This window comes from Argopecten irradians, chromosome 9 (assembly GCF_041381155.1).
Source record: "Argopecten irradians isolate NY chromosome 9, Ai_NY, whole genome shotgun sequence".
Lineage (NCBI taxonomy): Eukaryota > Metazoa > Mollusca > Bivalvia > Pectinida > Pectinidae > Argopecten > Argopecten irradians.
In genome coordinates this window covers 33,073,050-33,096,940 of record NC_091142.1, presented here as the reverse complement: position 1 = coordinate 33,096,940, position 23,891 = coordinate 33,073,050, and the positions used below count along the sequence as shown (strand labels likewise).

The 23,891-nt window shown below is 32.8% G+C and overlaps 1 protein-coding gene across 1 annotated transcript; it reads right to left on the bottom strand.

Moving 5' to 3' along the window:
- Nucleotides 1-607: 607 nt before the first annotated feature.
- On the bottom strand, nucleotides 608-19,971 carry LOC138330945 (sodium- and chloride-dependent glycine transporter 2-like). The gene is made up of 14 exons (XM_069278419.1): nucleotides 19,648-19,971; nucleotides 16,670-16,801; nucleotides 14,160-14,371; nucleotides 12,312-12,400; nucleotides 11,024-11,156; nucleotides 10,336-10,470; nucleotides 8,533-8,636; nucleotides 8,182-8,306; nucleotides 7,891-8,006; nucleotides 6,927-7,058; nucleotides 6,641-6,740; nucleotides 6,306-6,406; nucleotides 5,299-5,466; nucleotides 608-1,227 (listed from the first exon to the last, which is right to left on the bottom strand). The coding sequence occupies exons 1-14, from the start codon at nucleotides 19,778-19,780 to the stop codon at nucleotides 1,045-1,047; spliced, it is 1,863 nt and encodes a 620-aa protein (XP_069134520.1). The 5' UTR covers nucleotides 19,781-19,971; the 3' UTR covers nucleotides 608-1,044.
- Nucleotides 19,972-23,891: the final 3,920 nt, after the last annotated feature.

Here is a 23,891-nt window from a genome sequence, read left to right as displayed (position 1 = left end):
CAATCCATGTCTCTATGTCATGAATTAGTACCGTTGTGTACTGTATAACAACTTACCTGTGGGTGATGATGGAGCCACTAGACTCACCTGGAGATACAGAACAACTTATCAACACAAAAACTTAAGTTTTGATAAACATAGTTAAAGCTAGTAGAATTTATTAGATAACGAATGTCTATCTTCTTTTCCCCTCCATTTATCTCTCTCTTTTTAACCCTTTATTCATTATTTTATTTACTATTTTTCATATATGAATGATGATTGATGGTGATGATGATGATTGATGATGATAGTGATGATGACGAGGATGAATTAAAATTGAGGCATTCTTTGAACAAATTGAATTAAAAGGAAAAGAATTGATACGGCACCGCCTAATAGAACGCGTTTGAACGTTTCAAATTTTGCAGCACCTTATGAAAGATACGCTTCGAATCTAAAAACTAACTATTTTCTATCTTAATCGTAAATCGGATATGAAAGCGATACCTAAAGAGTTTCGAAAGGGTATAGGGATATATAATACACTAAATTTCGAACGCAATATAAACCTATTACGTCTTGGTTTCAAAAATCAGGAAATTCCGAAACAAATGAAATACATCGGGTGTTCCATCTTGGATACAAGATACAACTTGTACGAATCTGCAAATGAAACGCTTGGTGAATCTGCGACTAATAGGACAATAGTCTGCTATCTGCTTGACATTAGGTGTATCAGATCTACCGGTAAAACACTTAAAATCCGTTTGTTTAGGGAAACAAATATCAGAGGGAAAATAATTACACCAACAAAATAATTAATAATGACTTTGTATTGAGTGATGTTTTAATAGGCCAGCTATTGTTCACAAAAAGTTAATTTGTCACAAAAACACAGACTTGACTATATCATCGTGTTTGCGTTGCTAATTAATTTACAATTTGATATTCTCTATGGTATAGTCGCCTTCAAATACTCAATTTTATAATCGTCATATTTTTGTCATAAATATTATACATGCACCATAATCATTCATAATATATTTGTATTTATAACTGACACTACAACATAGGTTCAGATTCCTTATTTTCACTGATCACTAAGCCGTTTTTTCCTGTCAAGTTAAACCAAAACAGCTCCTTCCAAGTGAAATCTGCTGATTTCTCTGTGTCTATGTATACGTCTCCAACACTGCCGTGCGCAGGTTTCCATCTCTCTGTATGTCGCGAGACACGTTTTAGCCGCTGTAGTATAAGAAATACACAAATGAAAAAATTGACAAAACCTTAGGCAGAACTCCACAGTTTTCTGAAATACGGAGTATTTTGACAGATGTCTATATGTAAACCTACTTTTACCCTTATTTTCACTAATTATCAATCTGTCTCAATTCAACGTGTTCGCTTCTTTAAACCCCTTTCTTCAAAATTATACATAATAAGGCATTACGTTATGTAGATACAGTCAAACCTGGCTATAAAGACCTCAAAAAGAACAAAGATAAATAGTTTTTATATCCAGGTGGTCTTCATATAAAGATCAAACTGAGATGAAAACCTTCTGAGACTGTGAAAAAATGGTCTTCATACAGAGATCAAATTGAGATAAAAACCTTTTGGGACCTTGAGAAAGTGAAATTGAGATAAAAACCTTTTGTGACCTTGAGAAAGTGGTCTTCATGCAGAGATCAAACATAGATGAAGTGAATACCTTTTGGGACCTTGAGATAGTGGTCTTCATACAGAGATCAAACTGTTATGATAACCTTCTGGGACCTTGAGAAAGTGTTGATAACCTTCTGGGACCCTGAGAAAGTGTTCTTCATTCAAAGATAAAACTGAGATGAAAAACCTCTTAGGCCTTGAGAAAGTGGTCTTCATACAGATATCAAACTGAGATGAAAACCTGGGACTTTGAGAAAGTGGTCTTCTTACAGAGATCAAACTGAGATGAAAACCTTCTGGGATTTTAAGAAAGTGGTCCTCTTACAGAGATCAAACTGTTATGATAACCTTCTGGAACCTTGAGAAAGTGTTCTTCATTCAAAAATCAAACTGGGATGAAAAACCTCTTAGGCCTTGAGAAAGTGGTCTTCATACAGAGATCAAACTCAGATCAAAACTTTGTGGGACTTTAAGAAAGTGGTCTTCTTACAGAGATCAAACTGAGATGAAAACCTTCTGGGACTTTAAGAAAGTGGTCCTCTTACAGAGATTAAATTGTTATGATAACCTTCCGGGACCTTGAGAAAGTGTTCTTCATTCAAAAATTAAACTGAGAAGGAAAACCTCTTAGGCCTTGAGAAAGGGGTCTTCATACAGATATCAAACTGAGATGAAAACCTTCTTGTAATTTTAGAAATTTTCTTCTCTAAAGTTGCTGGTGTTGGTACAGATGTGATCACTAAGACAGGTTGGACTTATTTTGCTCGGATAACTACATCAACGTCAGTGCTAAAAGGTCATGATTTATAAATGTCGTTTTTTTAATTTTAGTAGATACATGTATATTAGTAATATAAGCTTGGAAAAGTGATTATTTCTTGTTTTGTTGTTCTTGGTTAGAAATGGCGACTGTAGCTATAGTCTGTGTGTGCTATTACATTTTTTACGATACATATATTTTGTTTTAACTTAAAACTGTTTCGCACAACGTAACTATTAGACAAAAAATGTGTCTATAGTTTCATCAAAGATAATTAAATTCCCTGGCTGTTACTAGAATGTTCACTCAGAAACACTTAAATGACACTGACTATTATAGAATGTTCAAACAGATATCCTTAATTACCCTGACTGTTATAGAATGTTCAAAAAAACATCCTAAAATGACCCTGAATGTTATAGAATGTTCAAACAGATATCTTTAATGACCCTGAATGTGAATAGAATGTTCAAACAGATATCTCTAATGACCATGTGTAAATAGAATGTCCAAACAGATATCCTAAAATGACAATGACTGTTATAGAATGTTCAAACAAATATCTTTAATGACCCTGACTGTTATAGAATGTTCAAACAGATATCTTTAATGACCCTGAATGTTATAGAATGTTCAAACAGATATCTTTAATGACCCTGAATGTTATAGAATGTTCAAACAGATATCTTTAATGACCCTGAATGTGAATAGAATGTTCAAACAGATATCTCTAATGACCATGTGTAAATAGAATGTCCAAACAGATATCCTAAAATGACAATGACTGTTATAGAATGTTCAAACAAATATCTTTAATGACCCTGAATGTTAATAGAAGGTCCAAACAGATATCATTAAATGACCCTGACTGTTATAGAATGTTCAAACAGATATCTTTAATGACCCTGAATGTTAATAGAATGTTCAAACAGATATCTTTAATGACCCTGAATGTTAATAGAATGTTCAAACAGATATCTTTAATGACCCTGAATGTTAATCGAATATTCAAACAGATATCTTTAATGACCCTGAATGTTAATAGAATGTTCAAACAGATATCTTTAATGACCATGTGTAAATAGAATGTCCAAACAGATATCCTAAAATGACAATGACTGTTATAAAATGTTCAAACAAATATCTTTAATGACCCTGAATGTTAATAGAAGGTCCAAACAGATATCCTTAAATGACCCTGACTGTTATAGAATGTTCAAACAAATATCTTTAATGACCCTGAATGTTAATAGAATGTTCAAACAGACATCCTTAAATGACCCTGCATGCTAATAAAAAGTCCAAATAGATATCCTTAATGACCCTGACTGTTATAGAATGATAAAAAAGATATCTTTAATGACGCTGAATGTTAATAAAATGTCCACACAGATATCTTTAATGACCCTGAATGTTAATAAAAAGTCCAAATAGATATCCTTAATGACCCTGACTGTTAACAGATTGTCAAAACAGACATCCTAAAAAGACACTGACTGTTAATAGAATGTCCAAACAGATATCTTTAATGACCCTGAATGTTAATAGAATGTTCAAAAAGACATCCTGAAATGACCCTTAATGTTAAAAGAATGTCCAAACATATATCCTTAAATGACCGTGACTCTTATAGAATGTTCAATCAGATATCCTTAGATTACCCTAACAGTTAATAGAATGTACAATCAGATATCCTTAAATTACCCTGACTGTTATACAACGTTCAAACAGGTATCATTAAATGACCCTGAATGTTAATACAACGTTCAAACAGGTATAATTAAATTACCCTGACTGTTAATACAACGTTCAAACAGGTATCATTAAATTACCCTGACTGTAAATACAACGTTCAAACAGGAATCATTAAATTATCCTGACTGTTAATACAACGTTTAAACAGGAATCATTTAATTACCATGACTGCTAATACAACGTTCAAACAGGAATCATTAAATTATCCTGACTGTTAATACAACGCTCAAACAGGAATCATTAAATTACCCTGACTGTTAATACAACGTTCAAACAGGTATCATTAAATTACCCTGACTGTTAATACAACGTTCAAACAGGAATCATTAAATTATCCTGACTGTTAATACAACGTTCAAACAGGAATCATTAAATTACCCTGACTGTTTATACAACGTTCAAACAGGTATCATTAAATTATCCTGACTGTTAATACAACGTTCAAACAGGTATCATTAAATTACCCTGACTGTTAATACAACGTTCAAACAGGTATCATTTTAAATTATCCTGACTGTTAATACAACGTTCAAACAGGTATTATTAAATTATCCTGACTGTTAATAGAATGATCACACAGATATACTAAAATGTTTATGACTGTAATAGAACGTTCAACCAGACATCCTTAAATAACCCTGGCCGTTTATAGAACGTTCAATCAAATATCCTTAAGTTACCGTGACTGTTATAGAATGTTCAACCAGACAAACCGAACCAGCAGCATAAATCAAACGCTAAAATTAATGAATTGTGAAATACATGAATTGAAATTATTGATTTCTATGGCTTAAATTATTTAGTCATAAGAAGACTAAATACATAAATTAATAAAACTGATTTTTGTGTCTTCCTTTTTTGGATCATAAATCTGTTACATACATATCTGAATTAATAAAATTGATTACTATGGCTTCATTTATTTAATCATAAAAAGGTCGAAAACATTAGATAATAAAATTGATTTTTTGTGTCTTTCATTTATTTGATCATAAAAACGTTGAATACATAGAATAATAAAAAAAACTATTTTTGTCTTCCATTTATCGGATCATAGGAATTGATAAAATTGATAATTATGGCTTCATTTATTGGATCATAGAAGATTCAGAGAATACATTTCGTATCTTAATTACCTCAAAAATGTTTCCGTCTTCTTTCCTTATGATCCATACACAGAATATTACAATCGGCAATACGGCAGCGAGGATGAATCCCCAACCTATGACACGTGCATACAGAGGATACTGATATTCCCCGAACGACGGTGGTGTGTAGGTAAATATGCTGATGAAGAGAAGACACTGAAAAGTGGAAATTATAACAAGCGTCATTCTGGTTTGTTTATTTTCTAACATCATTGAATGACAGAAACTGTTCTAAAATTACTTCCAATTTATTTGAAAGTTACTATATTGGATGCGTAGAAATCATCATCATGTAGGCACGAAGATGGATCTTAAAATTCACCATCACGTGAACAGATAAGTGTTTTTGGTTCAATATTTTCAATAGATTGTATATTAGTCAAAATGTAATTAACTATTTTGTATGACACATAGGAAGCCGAGATCCTCAAAAGACGTGAGAGACCTACAATTTAACGATTAGTCCTACCTTCCAGTGCTTGTGACGCCATCTTTTGACGAGTTTTTTGGACGTTATAACCAATGGAAAGTAGGACTAATCGACTGCAAATCGTACTATACACACGTCGTGTCGCGATCACGAACCTCCTGTATTGCATGTATTGATACTTAGACAGCCATACAAACAACCAAGCCTAACAGTAAAATATAATAAATATGAATGAACCATTTACAATTCCAAGGACACGTTATTAGTCTTATTTTATTTTTCGCCTTTTTTCGGGTTTTATTGTCCCCGTTCTCTTCCCTTATATTAGTTGTGGATATAATCGCCTTCAATTACATTGTACTAATAGTTGTGATGAGGTTAGGACTTAAATACGTTATTATTACTTGTTGCCATTCCGTTTGTTTATGTATTGAAATATGTTTAAATCAACGCATTGCTCAAGAAAAATAAGCTAATGTCAAAAATACTAAATTCTGTATAGTACTGTATAACATATTATGAAAATCTTACTAAATTTTAAAAAAGCATGTCTGTTTCTTCTTACCGTTATAAAAACAGGCATGATAAAGGCTGAGCTGAAGCGGACGATGGCAGGTAGTGGTCGGTTCAGCATCAAACGAATGTCACGGTCGACTCTATGGTTACCTGACGAATAAAATGATAATATTAATTACAACGATATAAACGTCGGCCAACTATCATTTCAGAATATAGGTTTATTTCTTACACGTTTAGATCAGAATTTGCGTACTAACGTAAACTTACAATTTGTTCTTAAAACGTATTTGTATTAAGTTCATAACAATATTTATCACATATATTAATCCGCCTCACATTCAGCGATGCATATTTCAAGGATCAAATGTAAGGAACACATACCGTAAATCCAGGCGAAGATAACACATTCCGCAAGACAGATTAGGGTGACACTCCATGTACCCGTATACCAGTTCACCAGCAAGAAGATATACACGCCTCCCTGTATAAGACAACATATATGATCTTCAATGAGCTTGAAGCAATCTTCTGTATATTTAAATGTGAAATCATTCAAAGTATATAATTGGTATGGTAATTGAAAAAAAATGTATTATTTATTTGAATTATGGTTACTGTATCATAACTTATTTTATTAATAGTATATTTTTGACATTTACTAATTTACCTGTGTTGCCAGTGGTAGGCTAAGAAGAAACATGATACCACTAACAACTGCCAACAAAGGAATTCTTCTATTTCTGAGAGCCTTCGGAAACATTTCCTCCAGAACCATCAGCAATGGTTCTGTATCAACCACCTGATAACATTTATACAATTATTAAAAACCATTATTTTACAATTTGTTTTGTAGGGACCGCAGAATCAAAACCAAAAATAGATTCCTGGAAATCCTCTTGTGAGCACACGAGTGGTATATAACGATGATATTTCTTGAGGGCGAAGTACTTATATAAAATCGCTGTATACATACCGAGAATCATTAATATGTATGTTTTATATTCATAATCAAATAATACAATTTAGTTTAGATCAATTTGCAAAGGTGTAATTATATTTTAACAAAAGATAAATAAAGTGCACAAATCTTTAGAATTTAAAACAATTAATAATCAATCAGTTTCGTAATTTTATATTGTGCATTGCTAGCCTATATATAGAAGAACCTATACTTTAATTATAGCACTGTTAAAGGTAGATCCTAAAACATTAACATTGTGGTCTATAGGAAATCCTTTAATTGGATGGTCTCTATCAGAATTTCTGCTCTTTACAGATATAAAATCGTCAGTCTAAAGTGCATGTTTATAGCAGTGAATTTTAAGACACAGATGTTGTAAACGAGGCACGCTGCATTAATTGTGATTTATTTTGACTTGGGTTCACAATGGTTATAGTCAATATAACAGCGTCTTTAAGCTAAGTATACTAAAATGAATGAAAACAGTTATGTTTAATGCTTTTACCTGAAACCGATTTTGATATTTTCGAATTTTCAGCACGAAATTCACCACTAGATGCTTGGCAAATGAATTACGGTTTCTCTAAGATAATAAGCTTTCTTTTGTGACATATATATATATATATACATGGTAGCTCGGTTTCACACAATAACGTCAATAAACAATTACCAAAACATCCAATCCCGGCAGTAGAATGACCAAATAGAAAATAACGCACCATACTTGTGGTAAGGGGAAATAACTGAGGGCCTTTGGATATGCGATAAACCCAATGGAGAATCCGCCTGCAGACAGAAAGACAGACACACCTGATACTTTGCCGCAAAGTAATATTTCATATTATTTTTGTTAATAATGTTTTTATAAACCAGGTAGATTTCTTTTCATATTTAATCAACTTATTCTACCAGGATTGTTTTCGTTTTACCTGATGATAACATTCATTTTCATAAAGCTTACCTGACGTCATCATGTCTTTTATAGGAACACCAATCTCCTCAGACATCACGCCCAGAACAGAGAACACCACGAGGCCGTTAAATAGACCAAAGGTCAAGGTCGCTATCGTCGATATCATAGATGCCCTATTAAGATATCAAGATGTTTTAGTACGGGGTTTGTTAAATATTTTATATTTTAAATTCAATTTAAACTATATGGATAAATATTATCATCATACTATTTGATGTTTTAAAGAGACCAATAACTTTCTAAATTGTTTAGATAAACAAAACAGCATTTCCGCTCAAACTAGGAGAGTGAATACCCTATTATTTATTAAAATTGTATAATGGTTGATTTCAACTACACCTGAAACAGTTTGTCCTGAACTTGTTGTGTGCTCCAATCATCATCAGCCCACCCCAGCCAGGTCCGAGTGTCATAAAGGCCTGGAAAGCAGCCTCAGTCCACAGCTAAAATCAACAAAAACAGCCTCAGTCCACAGTTAAAATCAACAAAAACAGCCTCAGTCAACAGCTAAAATCAACAAAAACAGCCTCAGTCCACAGCTAAAATCAACAATAACAGCTTCAGTCCACAGCTAAAATCAACAAAAACAGCCTCAGTCCACATTTAAAATCAACAAAAAAAGCCTCAGTCCACAGCTAAAACCAACAAAAACAGCATCAGTCCACAGTTAAAATCAACAAAAAAAGCCTCAGTCCACAGTTAAAATCAACAAAAACAGCCTCAGTTCACAGTTAAAATCAACACAAACAGCCTCAGTTCACAGTTAAAATCAACAAAAACAGCATCAGTCCACAGCTAAAATCAACAAAAACAGCCTCAGTCCACAGCTAAAATAAAAAACCCAGCTTTAGTCAAAAGCTAAAATCAACAAAAACAGCCTAAGTCAACAGCTAAAATCAACAAAAACAGCCCCAGTCCACAACTGAAATCAACAAAAAATGCCTCAGTCCACAGCTAAAATCAACAAAACAGCCTCAATCCACAGTTAAAATCAACAAAAACAGCCTCAGACCACAGCTAAAATCAACAAAAAAAGCCTCAGTCCACAGCTAAAATTAACAAAAACAGCCTCAGTCCACAGCTGAAATCAACAAAAACAGCATCAGTCCACAGTAAAAACCAACAAAAACAGCCTCAGTCCACAGCTAAAATCAACAGAAACAGCCTCAGTCCATAGCTGAAATCAACATTGGTTGTAATCGTTTTTATTATTATTTTTTTTCCTATAACAATTGAAAGTCACAATTTTGATCTTTAGATAATTTACACGCATTTTTCCCCTCATTTCCACCAAAAATGTATTATGACGGGAGAAAAAGCATTTATTTTAAAAGCATTTTCTTCAAAAGTGTAACAGTAAATGCATAACAATACACTTTACTTTACAGAAGAAGTATAACGAATACTGAAAGACAAGAATGTGTTTGGGAACCTTTAATCAACAGTTGTTGAAAAATTAAAATAGTTTATCCAACAGCAAAATTGAACATTGGTTGTTATTGGGAATAATAAAAAAATTCTAAGAACAATTGTTCGCTTCACGCCCTATCATATTGTCCTTCCGGGACAATAATTTGACCACTGATTCATTAGATGTTCCCAGTACCTTATCATCTGCCTATATAGTACACTTCAGCTTCAAGTTTGCGAGATTTGTTTCATAATCCGATGAACTTAAAAAACAGTCACATCAAAGATTATGATAAATATTTCAGGCTACATGATAACAGAAAATAGGATTAAACGTACTATTCCATTGATTTTTCAATTGATTACATCTAATTCAAAACGCAACGTCGATGTCTCTATTGTGATGTCATGAAAACGACGAGTTTTCGCGCCATTTTCGGGTTGTGTTTTCATAGTACTGTAGTATGAAGAAAAGGTATTTGATAATCAGAAAGTTGGATTCGGTATAAAAACTATTACATATTACATATAATTATATTATTGTGAGTAGAAAAACAATGAACATTTGCTTAGTCTAGTTTTCATAAGGAAGGTATATTAGAAGATGTTGTTTTTTAACATAACTACACGATATCTTCCCAATATTGGTAAGGGTCTATTTGTTTTGATTTTATCCACAAAAACATGTCGCTGATACAAAAAATGTTAACTAGTAAGCCTAGATATGCTTACCTGTGTGTCTGCTAATTTGGTGAAGTCAGTGGTCACGAAATAGAGGATCCCAGCAGAAGCACCAGGTAATGTTAGGGCACGTATCCATATCACCAGAATTAGGACAATAGGTAGCAACGCTGTTACATACATCATCTGTACCACAAAGTTTGGGGGAGTAAACAGATGATACATGCGAAAAATAACTTTGTTCGAATAAAAATATGAATTAAATACTATTGTTTTTCTTGGTCCAGTTATCAGTGTTTAAAACCACAATTGACACATCAACGATATAGAGTATTTTTATATCGATTAACACCTCATCGATTGTTTATTTATATCTGGAATATAGAACTGTGGGGACGTATGTCACTTACAGCAATGGAAGGGTTAAAAATAACCATTTAATGCTGGTAAAATATCAGTTTTGTCTCCCCTTTATATTGTAGTTTAATATGGACCATGTGGTAGGAGAGATATATTTATCAAACCACGAGGATTTCTATTCGTCTCTTAGGAAACAAGACACTTTATACCATCAAATTAAAGCAAGCTAATGGGGATAAAATATATTGTGAAAAAATATTTATCCACATTTGTCTATATAATGCTTTGTTATATTTGATACTGTCTCGTCAGAATGTCAGCAATAATGTGGTTCTCTCTGTGCCGTACATATGTAAATATCACATACGCCATGCTATACCTTGCCTATGGTTGTGACACTCTTCACCATACTTAAGGCTCCTAGTATCCTTATAACAAGTAGATAAACCACACACATCACACTGATGGTTCCGATGTACTCAAATCCTCCAGATATACGTAGGATCCGATACCTGATCAGAGAAAATTGAAGGAAATTAACAAACAAAAAGCAGAGAATGTTTTACATACAATAATCTGCCGAAGACGACAATTACCGAATAAAATTGATCCTGGTGATAAAATAACCTGGTATATTTGGTTATTCTGGTAGATATAATCAATGAACTGTTTTAACGAGTTAAACAATAAATATCGATGGTGAGATTGTTTATTACTAAGTCATCCTTACAACTTAAAAATGGAGCTGTCTAAGATACCGACGTACCTATTATGTACTGTCGATAAGTCCCATCATCATGTGATTATGACGTCATCATTTGACGTGCGTTTTGTGACGTCATAATCCCGGAAACGTGGAACTAATCGACGGTAAAATGTACTTTACCCACGTCGTTTTGGGATCTCACAACCCACTTATTGCGATCCGTGGTATCTAACTCATGACATGCAGACGGAAGTTTAAATTGCAATTTACACCTGTGTACACTTTAAATAGAAGGCCGCCATTGCCAATATTTGTATTTGATCTGATAATGTGTTTTTAGTATTTTATCATTGTTTGATATCCGTCACATTGTTGGTTGGTTGGTTAATTGGTTGGTTAGTTGGTTGAACGTCCTATTTTACAGCTAAGGTCTTGTATATAATCATAATGTATGTGAATGTTTATTTGTAAATATAACGACATTATAAATTAATTGTGTCGGGAATGATCGTATTAGGTAGTCTGGCTACGTATGTGACTCCAACAATATTCTATATTATATCATACCTACAGGTATAATACATGCTGGTCTCGGGCAAAACCCTAAGGCTAACCGCTACAGCCTCATGACATCTTAGCGTTAACAAAATTATGACTTATTCGGTACAATGTTAACTTTTTCAGAAACCAGACTGAATTTACTTCAAAAGAAGCAAACAAAGGGGTGTGCGTTGAAAACATCACACGATTTTATATAAAGAGAGTTGACTTGTAGTCTCGTTTTTTTAATTTATTTCAAAATGGTGAATAATCATTGTTGTAAAATTGCGATAAAACGTCGAGGTATGAGAGAAATACTAAAGCCTCAGATTTTACAACATCGGGTAGAATATACTTATCCTTCTTATCCAAATAGGAACGAGTCTTACTGTTTAATATATGCTAAAGGACAATAACTTACAGCCAAAATTCATTGACGGAGTCGACTGGTTGGTGAGCTGCGCTGGTATTGGATATCGCTGAGGGTGTTAATGTAGCTCTTGTATCATTCTGAAATAATAACGTATATATTTTAATGTATATTGTAAACAACAGTAAGGAGTTTTACGAGGCAGTAGATCCATAAACAAGTAAAAATGTCGTTCTTTTTTCTTGTTTAAACTTTAAAACCCCATTTTATGAACGATTATCATAATACGTTAAGTTAATGGATAAATTATTCATGAATATATTTTGTCAGGCTGAAAATGATTTTAAAATGCAGAATTCACGATAGGATTGAAATCTGAAATATGCAGTCGCTTACACATGATGCACTGGTTAATATTTCCTGCTGCTTGGTCTTGTTAACCGCGCTTTGCAAATAGAATTTAATAATCGTTAAGTACTTTATATAGACAGCGTGTAAAAGGCAATATGTTGTACATTTTATATTGAAAGTATTAAGAAAGATATAAAGACATATTATAATTCTGAAAGGTTTCCCTCCTTGTGCAATGGCAAACTAAATGTGTATAATCTTGTGTATAAAAGTGGGGTTTTCCATCGAATCCGGCTGAAGATCAATAACATGCGAATATAAATACTACTATTCGCATAGAGAAATTTTATACAAATGCATTATAGATGCACTACAAATGTAATTCAGTTTGTGTATTTTCATTACAAAAATGTAATATTTAAAAAAAATCTAAAACTTCAATGTCTACTGGGGACTAAAACCAAGGCATTTAACATATACTAAACATTATGAATGGAAAAAAAATGAGAGTGAAAGAGATGTTTCTTTTGTATTTGTCTTATTAAAGCTAATAAAAAATTAAGCGAAAAATATTTCCTGCTGCAACATTTTCAGATTTTATAATCAATTGAATTTGTATCACTACTCACTTTTGTAGTCATATTTATCTTGACGACCATAAACGTATGTATCCCATGAGTTGAAACATAATATCTTTCTTATCCACTTTTTTTTCTTACTCTGAAATGGTATGCTAGTTTGTTTGTGAGGCTGAGTAAGTATTTTTTCTCACTAAATATAACACCGTAAATAAAACAGCATAGTGTCCTCTCCCAGTAAAGATAATTCAAGCGAGCATCTGATAAATGTGCACACATGTATGCCCGATTAGGACTACGTATAAAAATAAAAAGTGACAAACAAGGCCTCCATTTAACAAGTATGATACACATGTGAAACATTACTGATCAAAATAGCATTATTAAGATAGTGTTACTATAATCATGCTAAATTGCCGATTATTGTACCGTTAAATTGATCTACCTGTTTATATAGACCAAGCTAAATATATCATATACACGAAATATTTTCAAAATACCTTATAGTCACGATTCATACATTTAGAATGTTAATGGCACTTTATGTTAAACATCTTTATACTTCATTATAATAAATATTGGTCACCTAGGCATGAAACGGAATAGACCATCACATGATTCTCAATATCATCTATATTATAGAGTTTTTACTTAGCTACCAAATCTACATGAGGCTGCCTAAATTGCTGGACTGTCCTAGCTTGAAATGATAGAGACCAGCGCTACAAAGTACAGGTACCTTAGGCATTGATTGTGACGTCATGTGTTTGCGAGCGTAACGTCATACGTTTTAGAGAAATCGACGTGAATTGTGCTCACAAAATAATGACGTAACAATCGATACCTACCAGCAAGGGAGCTAACTCTGTAATATTCAAAGACGGAATAAAGTAATTATATTTATCATCACAAACGCATGGCCACTTGTTTGAGAGCCACACACCTAGGCTATATAACTTATGATTATTACCACGATGTCGTAGCTGCTGGCGTTATGATACGAGGCGATGGTTTGAGTCGAGTCTTCGTTGTAACAGGCGGGAGTATTCCAGTCGTTGTCACAGTTAGTCCATGGTAGGACGGCTTTAAACGAATTTACGAAATACTCAAACGCCCAGACTTCGAGGATGGCTGCATTGATGCCGCTTAAACCATTGATAACGGCGATTGCGATGCTTACTCCTGTCAAAAAAATACATCAATATTTGAAATGTTGTGAAAGTAAAACAAAGTATGGAGAAGATTTATATAGGTTTAGCCTGTTGTCAAGTGTAATTAAAAAAAATTGGCCTACTTTTTAAAATGAACTCTAGTCCAGTAAAGATAAGGTGTTACCCCAAAATAATTGCAACAATTTTTTTCTATGTTTTTCATACATATCTGACTTTGTCGCCACAAATACAAATTTGGGAAAGCGTTTTTCTTTACCCTCAAAAACATTTGCTTAATTGGCCAACTTTGAAGCCAAATATCAACTTAAATGGTTATCGTGAGATGAAAAATACTGTATGGCAAGAACATTATAAGGACGGCACAGATTGCCAAAAACATTAGTTGAAATCAACAAGAAAATTCCATAATTATGTCCTTGTTACAGCCAAATAAGCTTTTGTTGGATTGATAAGATAAGAAATTGTAATTATCAACAATACCATTGATACTTTTTTTGGTCGAATAATTGAAATAAAGGAGTAGATATGATAGGACCAGTATTTGGCCTTAATTTTTCAGGCCGAAAAAAATTATCTCTGATCCCCATCAATTTCATATCAATAAATACTCTCATACTTGCCATTCATCAAAACATAATTTTTATAACCATGTACACGATGTGTCCCACCTATGACGTCATCAAATTGATGATTTTCCTCTTCTCGCCAAATTTTGCTAGAAATTCATCATCTTTAGGTTAGAAAAGGCTTGAAATGGATTTGGCCGCCACCTTGGAGCAACTTTATATTTTGCATGGATATGCGTAAATACACGATACACAACGTGTGAAAATCTCTTTCTGCTCCACGAAGGCGGCCACATTCATTTTTAGAGAAAACCACTCAAAAAGTATGATTTTTCAAGGATTTTTGTGAAAAATGGCGGGAAACTGCATGTTGATGACGTCATAGTGAACATAATTGGCACATGCGGGATATTTTGGAGATGTAATGTGTTAGCAAATGTAATTAGCTGTTATATGGCAAAATATGTTGTTCTTTACTGGAGAATTAATTTTGAGGCCATATTCGAGTCTTAACGTACCTTCTCCTTTGTTAATTAAAGGCTTTAAAGTAAAACATTTAATGTCACTAGCTGAGATAATATGATTGCTCAAAGTTGGTATGTTGGCCTTTTTTCAAGGCTGTTTTGAAATCCAAATTGAATAATATGTCTTTTTATTGAATAATTATTCAGTGGATACCGTCGCAACTGCTAACAAAGTTATTAATTCATTTTTTGTATAGGCTAATCTCAGCTAAAAGATACAACTATATCAAGATATCTCCAAATATAAAAGACATGAGGCCGATCAAATCCTCATTAAGTGCCAATTTAAAAAAAATCCCAAATTGGCTAAGTCCCTAAAGATTAAAACATATTTGGAAACATTTGCTTTTCTCTTTTTCCGAAATATAAGCTACCAAAATGAGTGTTTTGTCCAAAACCTAGATATAAAAATACTTCAAGTTGCAAGATCAGTCAATTTGACAGGTTGATATGTAGTTTTTTTCTGGCCAATGTGATATCGGTCATGCATTAATATCAAAGAAAAAGTAATCCTTTAAGACATAAAACATAAACCGATATTGTTCAGAGTAAGATTTTATAAATGTTTGAATCGAAAAAGAGCAAAATTTTAACGCTGTCAAAATTCAAAAAGTTTTGGGCCGTTTTCATCCTTCATTATTTCTTGAATTGACTGGAAATATTGTATAATTTCAACATATTTGAACTAACCTAAAGTTTGTCTTAGTATATACCCGATTTCATATTTCGAGTATTGCAAAAATAGCAGATAATATACTTTAAAAGCGGTCAGAAGTGCGATTTCTTTATATTTTCTGATTTATTTCGGGTTTGAAAAAACGGCTTTCCGAACATATGATTTTTGGCAACTTTTTTCATGTTAAATACTTAGATTATCAATCCAAAAAAAGCAAAAACTAATACGGTTGCAATTATTTGGAGGTCAGGCCTCTATTTTTCGTATTTTTACTGGACTGCTTGAAGGTAGATAGGTAATGTATGTATAATTAACTTGTATGGGTAAATTTATACATATACATGTGCAATTATATTTCTTTTTTTTTCTCTATTTAAATGAAAGGGGTGCTTTAATTAGTGACATATAGTCAGTCACAGCTTATAATTACCATTTTTGCTCAATGAAATGTTGATGCATCCATCCTTTGTTGAATGTTTTCACATCTGTGATTTCATTAAATCATGAGAAGCCTATATATCGCCACACAGCATTTTACTTACCTCTCAGTAGCGGACAGATATCCCAGAACCTCCACGGTCCTTTCCCGGAGTATTGCGACAGTGCCAGCTCTAGGAAGTACAGTGGGAGTCCGCATACCAACATCAGTAGGATGTAGGCGATGATAAAGGAACCTAAATAACAAGAGGGGGTAGCAAGTATAAAATATATAATCCATTTCTATTAAAGACAATAAGTGTAACGTGTCACTTATCAACAGTGGGCTTTCGCAACGCCCTGGCAGAAGTGAAAAGGAATCGAAATCTTGATCTTATTCCGAAATTTAAGATATAAGTAGACGTTGGGTTTGGTTTTATTTGTTATTGTTCATACATATTTCAAGTTGTGTAGTTTACCTGTCGCGGAAAACGTTATTTTACCTGGATAATTGTATATTTGCATCCTTAAATTATTCATAAACACAAGGATATATACATTATAAGAACCTTAACTTTGACATAAACTTGACACCGTGAACCACATGTGCTGCACATTTAAAATTACGATATCGTTTTGCTTCCTGACTTTCTCGTTTAAATGACCATTCCATTTCAAGTGGGTCATATATAGGCTATTGACATGTAACTATATGCTAGAGTATCTTTCAAAATAACCTTTTTTGTGATTTGATGAAGTTTTTTATCAGGTGACCCCTCACCCTACTTCTTGTTCTTCATTTTTCTGTTATTTCCATCAGAATGACTTCGATTTCAGAAAAAAAAACCATTATATTCTTTGTCGTTCGACAAATTTCTAGTGCTCATTTTTTTCTCAATCATCATGTCCATTTTTTCTCTCTTTATTTCCTAACATCTCTGACATTGTATAGGCATCAATGTAACCTCAATATTTATCATTCAAGGTTAACATCAACCCAATTGTTTACTGACAGATTTAAACATGATATTTAAAATATAAATATTTTCTTATTCATACACACATTTGTACGTTGCCTTATCAAACATTTCACTTTTATCTAGGTTAGACATTTAAAGTTTTCTTTGTACATAAGTGAATTAGGTAATATTTTCCTTTTAAAAGTTTTCTTTGTACGTAAGTGTATTAGCTAATGTTTTCCTTTTGAAAGTATTCTTTGTACGTAAGCGTATTATTTAATGTTTTCCTTTTGCAAGTTTTAGTTGTGCATAAGTGTATTAGATAATATTTTCATTTTTTAAGTTATAGTTGTACATAAGTGTATAAGGTAATACTTTCCTTTTTAAAGTTTTAGTTGTACATAAGTGTATTTGGTAATATTTTCTCTTTAAATTTTTTAGCTGTACATGAGTGTATAAGGTAATATTTTCCTTTTGAAAATTTTAGTTGTACAAAAGTGTATAAGGTAATATTTCCCCTTTTAATGGTTTAGCTGTATATAAGTGTGTAATGTAATATTTTCCTTTGGAAAGTTTTCATTTGTATATAAGCGTATAAGGTAATGTTTTCATTTTAAAAATTTTAGTTGTACATAAGTGTATTAGGTAATATTTTCCTTTTGAATTTTTTTTGTACATATTAAGTATTTATGTACATATTTATTTATTACTTGTTTTGTAATATGAACTGCCGCTGTTGGCCTTAGAAATAAATACATACAAATATAATAACGGACCTTTGCATTAGCATACATTTTTTGTATAGTAGAAAGTAATATTGCAGAACAAGCATTTTTGCAACATTTTGTTGCGACTTTAAAAAGTCACATTGTCGCAATTAAAACGGCTGTCCTCGTTCCTCTAAGTCACGTTACAGACCATATAGACAACACGTGTTGGAATAATGAGCTTATTAAATAATACATCCCCGTGACAGGTTTTAAATGGAATTGGAACCCTGATCGTATTCCCATGTTTAGAAAGCACATAGACGTTTGATACTTTGCTTTTCTTTGTTATCACACAAGTTATTTAAATTATTTTTTAAACTTAATTTGCTTTGCTATGATATTATCTTGATAAGTTTAAACATGCATCCTTAAACTTAAAACTATTATATCAAACTTAATAGAAACTTCAGCGTGACTTAAAACTTCTTGCTACGCACTGGAGACACACACAATACAATTGAATCTTCTCTTTCTTATGTTATCCAGGTGGTAATTTATAATATATATCCTATTATAATGGAAGTATTTGTAAAACACATATTAGAATGTAAAACATTGTCATTATGATTTTGTTGAATATGTTTATAGCTGTCTTTATTTGCCAATGTGTCTGACATCATAATGACAACATTTTACCTATGGGTTTGGGCCAGGCTCTGTCAGGCGAGGTATATGTCTGTAAATCACATTTACTAGTGCGTCAAAACATCGTGAAATACATTATAAATAATATGCCATAACACGCAGTATATGAGTAAGACCTACATTTAACAACTCTATTATTTACTGATATATTTAAACAGGACATCTAAAATATAGATATTTTATTATTCATACACAAGTAATCTGCTGCATTATAAACAACGGTATTTTTCATATTACTTTATGTTCATTGTTTAAATCAACGAACAAACGAATCATGACATAACTGACATTAATCTAAAATTGTGTTTCTAACAACAATATTCATAAATTAAAAACAGATTTAATACATGGATTTCAGGATTCCAAAATGACGTGTGTTGGGTCCAAATTATGTCAAGAAATATCACGCCAAAATATAACGTCACAATCACCAGAAGGTGAGTCTAATCGTAATACATCAACGTCGATTGGTATCTCAGAGCCGATGTGTTGACGTATTTCGAATGGAGCAGATTTATGCATAAGTCATTAACAAAAAATGACTTGACGATTTTATCTCAAAAGACGTGTTATAAGATGTTGAGGCTTATATGCAAAACATAAAACGATAAATAACTTGTAACCGATAAAATGCTACTTTCTAACAAACTAAACTTAATCATATGCGGACATTTGTCAATTGACGGGTACCGTGTTAACTAAAATGATATAGTATTATGATAAACCTACCCCCGCCGTTACGGTATGTCAGATACGGGACTCTCCAGATCTCGGGCATACCAATGGAATAACCAAGAAGAGCAACAACATATTCCAGTTTGGACGTCCATTTCACATTAGAAGCGCTATTAGAATTCTCCATTCTAGGACGCACGTAAAATCTTCGAGAATCCAAAATAACAGTATGTGTTCACAAAAGAATCAGATAAAGAACTAAGTGACTTTCATTGACGAACCCGTCAACAAATTGTAGTAAGATGTAGTTAGATGTAGGGTCAATGTAGCTTGCTGTTTTATCACATGATCGTCACGGTCGTGGATTTTGTGTAGTTGATATCAAAGTACTGAGAGTACGTTGGTTGATACTGTCTCTCTCTCTGTCACGTCACAACATCTAATGAGAATATATTGTCAACTTCGCAATCATACGACAGGTGGTGTTTTACTCAGAAATCGATATTACCCAGGAAGATTATTAAAGTTATATGTGACGTATTTTTCATATTCGTCAATCAACAAGTGCTTTTAAAAACCAAAAGTAATCAACATTTTGAGAAATACATTATTTACAATGAAAAGGGTTTAATTTTGTACAGACAAATAAGAGCTCAAACTGAATTTTAGTAGTACTGATATATACGTCTGCAATGCAGTAAATGAGTACAGAGGGTCAGTTCATGAACTAAGCTGTGGTCTACAATATCATTGCACATTCTTACTTTATTATTAGTGTGAGTGCGCTGGTGAGTGGTGAGTGGGTGTGCACGTGTGGTCTGTGCGACACGTGCACTACACATATATTTAAACAGACGAAAGGCGTGGTGATTCAAATGATGTAAAAGACATCTGACTACATGTATATGATTAGATGCATTTTTATCGGTGCCTTTGAATGATTTTCAAAGCTTAATTCATCAAAGCTTATGGTTTTTAATAGAATTTTGAGGAAATAATAGCAAGTCAAAATGTTCGCCCGGTTACGGCACATATAACTTATATATAACTATATATCAGTGTTTTCCTAAAACGTTTTCATTTCTGACCACTATAGTAATGTTATAAATGGATGGGGGATTAAATCTAACTCAGAAATAAATAACTACCATTATAAATAAATGTAGAAAATATAACATACATCTTTGCCAACATGTAATCAAAGAAACCTTTACAAAATACTAAAGTCACATTTAGAAACAGTCATATCATTGACATTCCAATCATATCGTACATGTTATTAATATGTCGGTATGAAATAGGATGTATATCATTGTCCGATATTTATGTAGTAAAGTCACTTGTTATGTGTGAGCATTAAAGGTGTTAACTTGATAAGGACATTACACTTGTGTTAAGATATAGACTAAACTCAATGTAAAAGCTAAACAATGCGTATATGAAAGTGTATCATTGTCATTGATAACATTGCAGGCTGGCGATAATACTACAAATAATATTTAAAGAGAACATTATGAACAAACTACCCGAATATTGTATATACTACAAGAGTTACACATTATATGAACACATACTATCCAGTGGCGTAGGAAGATGAAACGTAATGGGGGGCAAAGGTCCTCAATATTTCGTATAACCCCCCCCCCCCTTCGCGAGCCCCACACTCACAGAATTTATACTTGATATACGTTTTTCATATATCATTACATATAATCCCTGCACACATCTATAGACAATGGCGTCGTTAACAGAAAATTAATGGCGTGCGAGGTTTGGGGTTCCCGGTCCCTGGAAAAATATTTCGATTTAGAATGACGGAGATGAGTTTGACGATGCATTTTGTTGCAATTGCGAGGGCCGCAGGCGCGAGATTTTTTTTGAATTGGGGGTCCGGGGGTCTCCACCGGGAAAAAATTTACTATTAAGAATTGCTGAGGTGAGTTTTACGATGTATTTTGTTGGAATTTGCGATGGCCGCAGGCGCGAGATTTTTTTGAATTGGGGGTCCGGGGGTCTCCACCGGGAAAAAAATTACTATTTAGAATTGCTGAGGTGAGTTTTACGATGTATTTTGTTGAAATTGCGAGGGCCGCAGGCGCGAGATTTTTTTGAATTGGGGGTCCGGGGGTCTCCACCGGGAAACAATTTACTATTTAGAATTGCTGAGGTGAGTTTTACGATGTATTTTGATGGATTTGCGAGCACTGAAGGCGTGAGGTTTTATTGTTTTGGGTGTCGTCGGTTCTCTCCGGGAAACCATTACAATTTAGAATGGCTGAGATGAGTTTTACGATATATTTTGATGAATTTGCAAGCGCCGAAGGCGCGAGATTTTGTTGTTTGGGGGGTCCGGGGGTTCCCCTCGAGAAAAAAAATATTACGATTTGGAATGCTTGAAATGAGTTTTACAATGTATTTTGATAGTTTTAAAGCGTTCTTAACACGGTAATTTTTCGATTTAAAGTTACCTGCATTTAGAAGTGATAATTGTGAGTTTCGTCATACCATTATGCAACCCAGCTCGATCTGAACATACCGGATTCACACCATCGGCACATTATATTTATTGTGTAATTCAAAATAATAATGAATTGATTGTCTTGCTAAGACACGTAAACAAAATAATCTTTTAAAAAACATTTTTTGAAATAATATAGTCCCTTGATGGGCATTTTTAGTTTAGTTCGTGTGTATTGAATTTTCATTATTAAAGATTTGAACGCGCCGCGCAACGAAAATTTTTCTAAAATGAAGTAAAAAAAATGTGCAGGAGGACCTTTTTTCTTTCAAATGAGTATTTTTAGAACATTTCATTCGGCGAAAATGGGAGGGGGGGGGGGGGAGAAATTTGTCGCCCCCACCGCTTCCTACGCCCCTTCTATCATTTGAATGGAGTATACATGAGTGTTCTCTATCATCATGAAACTTAGAGTATACAAGCAGCAAACAGTCTAACTTTAATTACAATGTCATTATTTTTTTCAATTTCAACAATATTTTATCGATATTATGTACACCAATAGGATCGAACATCAGGCTACGCCTATTTAAGTCCTCTCCAGATCATATTTTAAAGTACAAACATAAATTCATTCTGCAATTCATTAATACATATATTTATATATACAAATAAACTGAATTAGTTACAGTACAGTGATAATAATATCAATAATTACTAATTAAAGGGGGATAACTCCAATTTTAATTTTAATAGAAAATATTTCAGAACAAGTTTAGTTATTTGGAATTCACATTCCTAATGATTGTGGTTTTTGGATAGGGATAAGAATCATGCTCATTTATTGACCGACTAACATACATACACTCCATGAGATATTAGGCCAAAAAATCCATGTGCTTATGCACAGTGACCCATCCCCTTGGAATATGTATGAGAGTCTGACAACAAATGAACATTTTGTCTCCAGTTGAATATGAAAAAAAATTGGTAGGAGATTGAATGCAATTTTTTTTTATAATTGGAGTTAACCAACATTTATAGTTCTAATATGTACATAGTTTGATTATTCAATTAGATAATTATTACAGTATAAAAGATTCTCAATATTCGATAATCAGTATTCAGTATCCATTCAGCCAGGAGTTTAGAGTAAAATAGAAATAAATATTAACATATACAATAGTTTTATTGTTTAATTGCACTGCTAAGTAGTATTTTGACTATTAAGTAATTAGGTATGGGTACTTGTTACTTGTTATTTGCTTATATGTGCAGAGGCTATGATACATGTATATAAAATATATGTTTATCAAATCTTTTAGTATGGCGGATATATTCTATCACGCATTGTAAAATATCTTTATTAATATCATTATTGCAAAATTTACACCCATATAATAGTGTTTCAATGTTTAGATGATTACGATTATCTGGTAAACCTAAGTTCTGTATTCCCTGTATAAGAACTGCTCTCTGTTCATAGAAGTGCCTACAGTCCAAGAAAAAGTGATATGAATTTGCCTTGGTATAATAACAGGAACAGGCTGGAGATTTTCTTAAATGATCGTGATAAAGATCAGAGTTTAAATTACTTGCTTGGTTTCATAGCTGGCACAGAATAATGTTATATTTACGGTCGCCAAGATATTTAAAGATATTAGAAATTTCTGTAGTAGGAATATCATTATCTATTTTGATACTTTTTTTTTTAAATTGTTCTAATAATAATAATTAAATATGAGTTCTATATCTGTTTTATTAAATTCTCTTAGCATTGAGGGAATAAAGCTGTTGGAGTATAATTCAGTTCTACAGAGGGGGGATTAAACAGTCGATT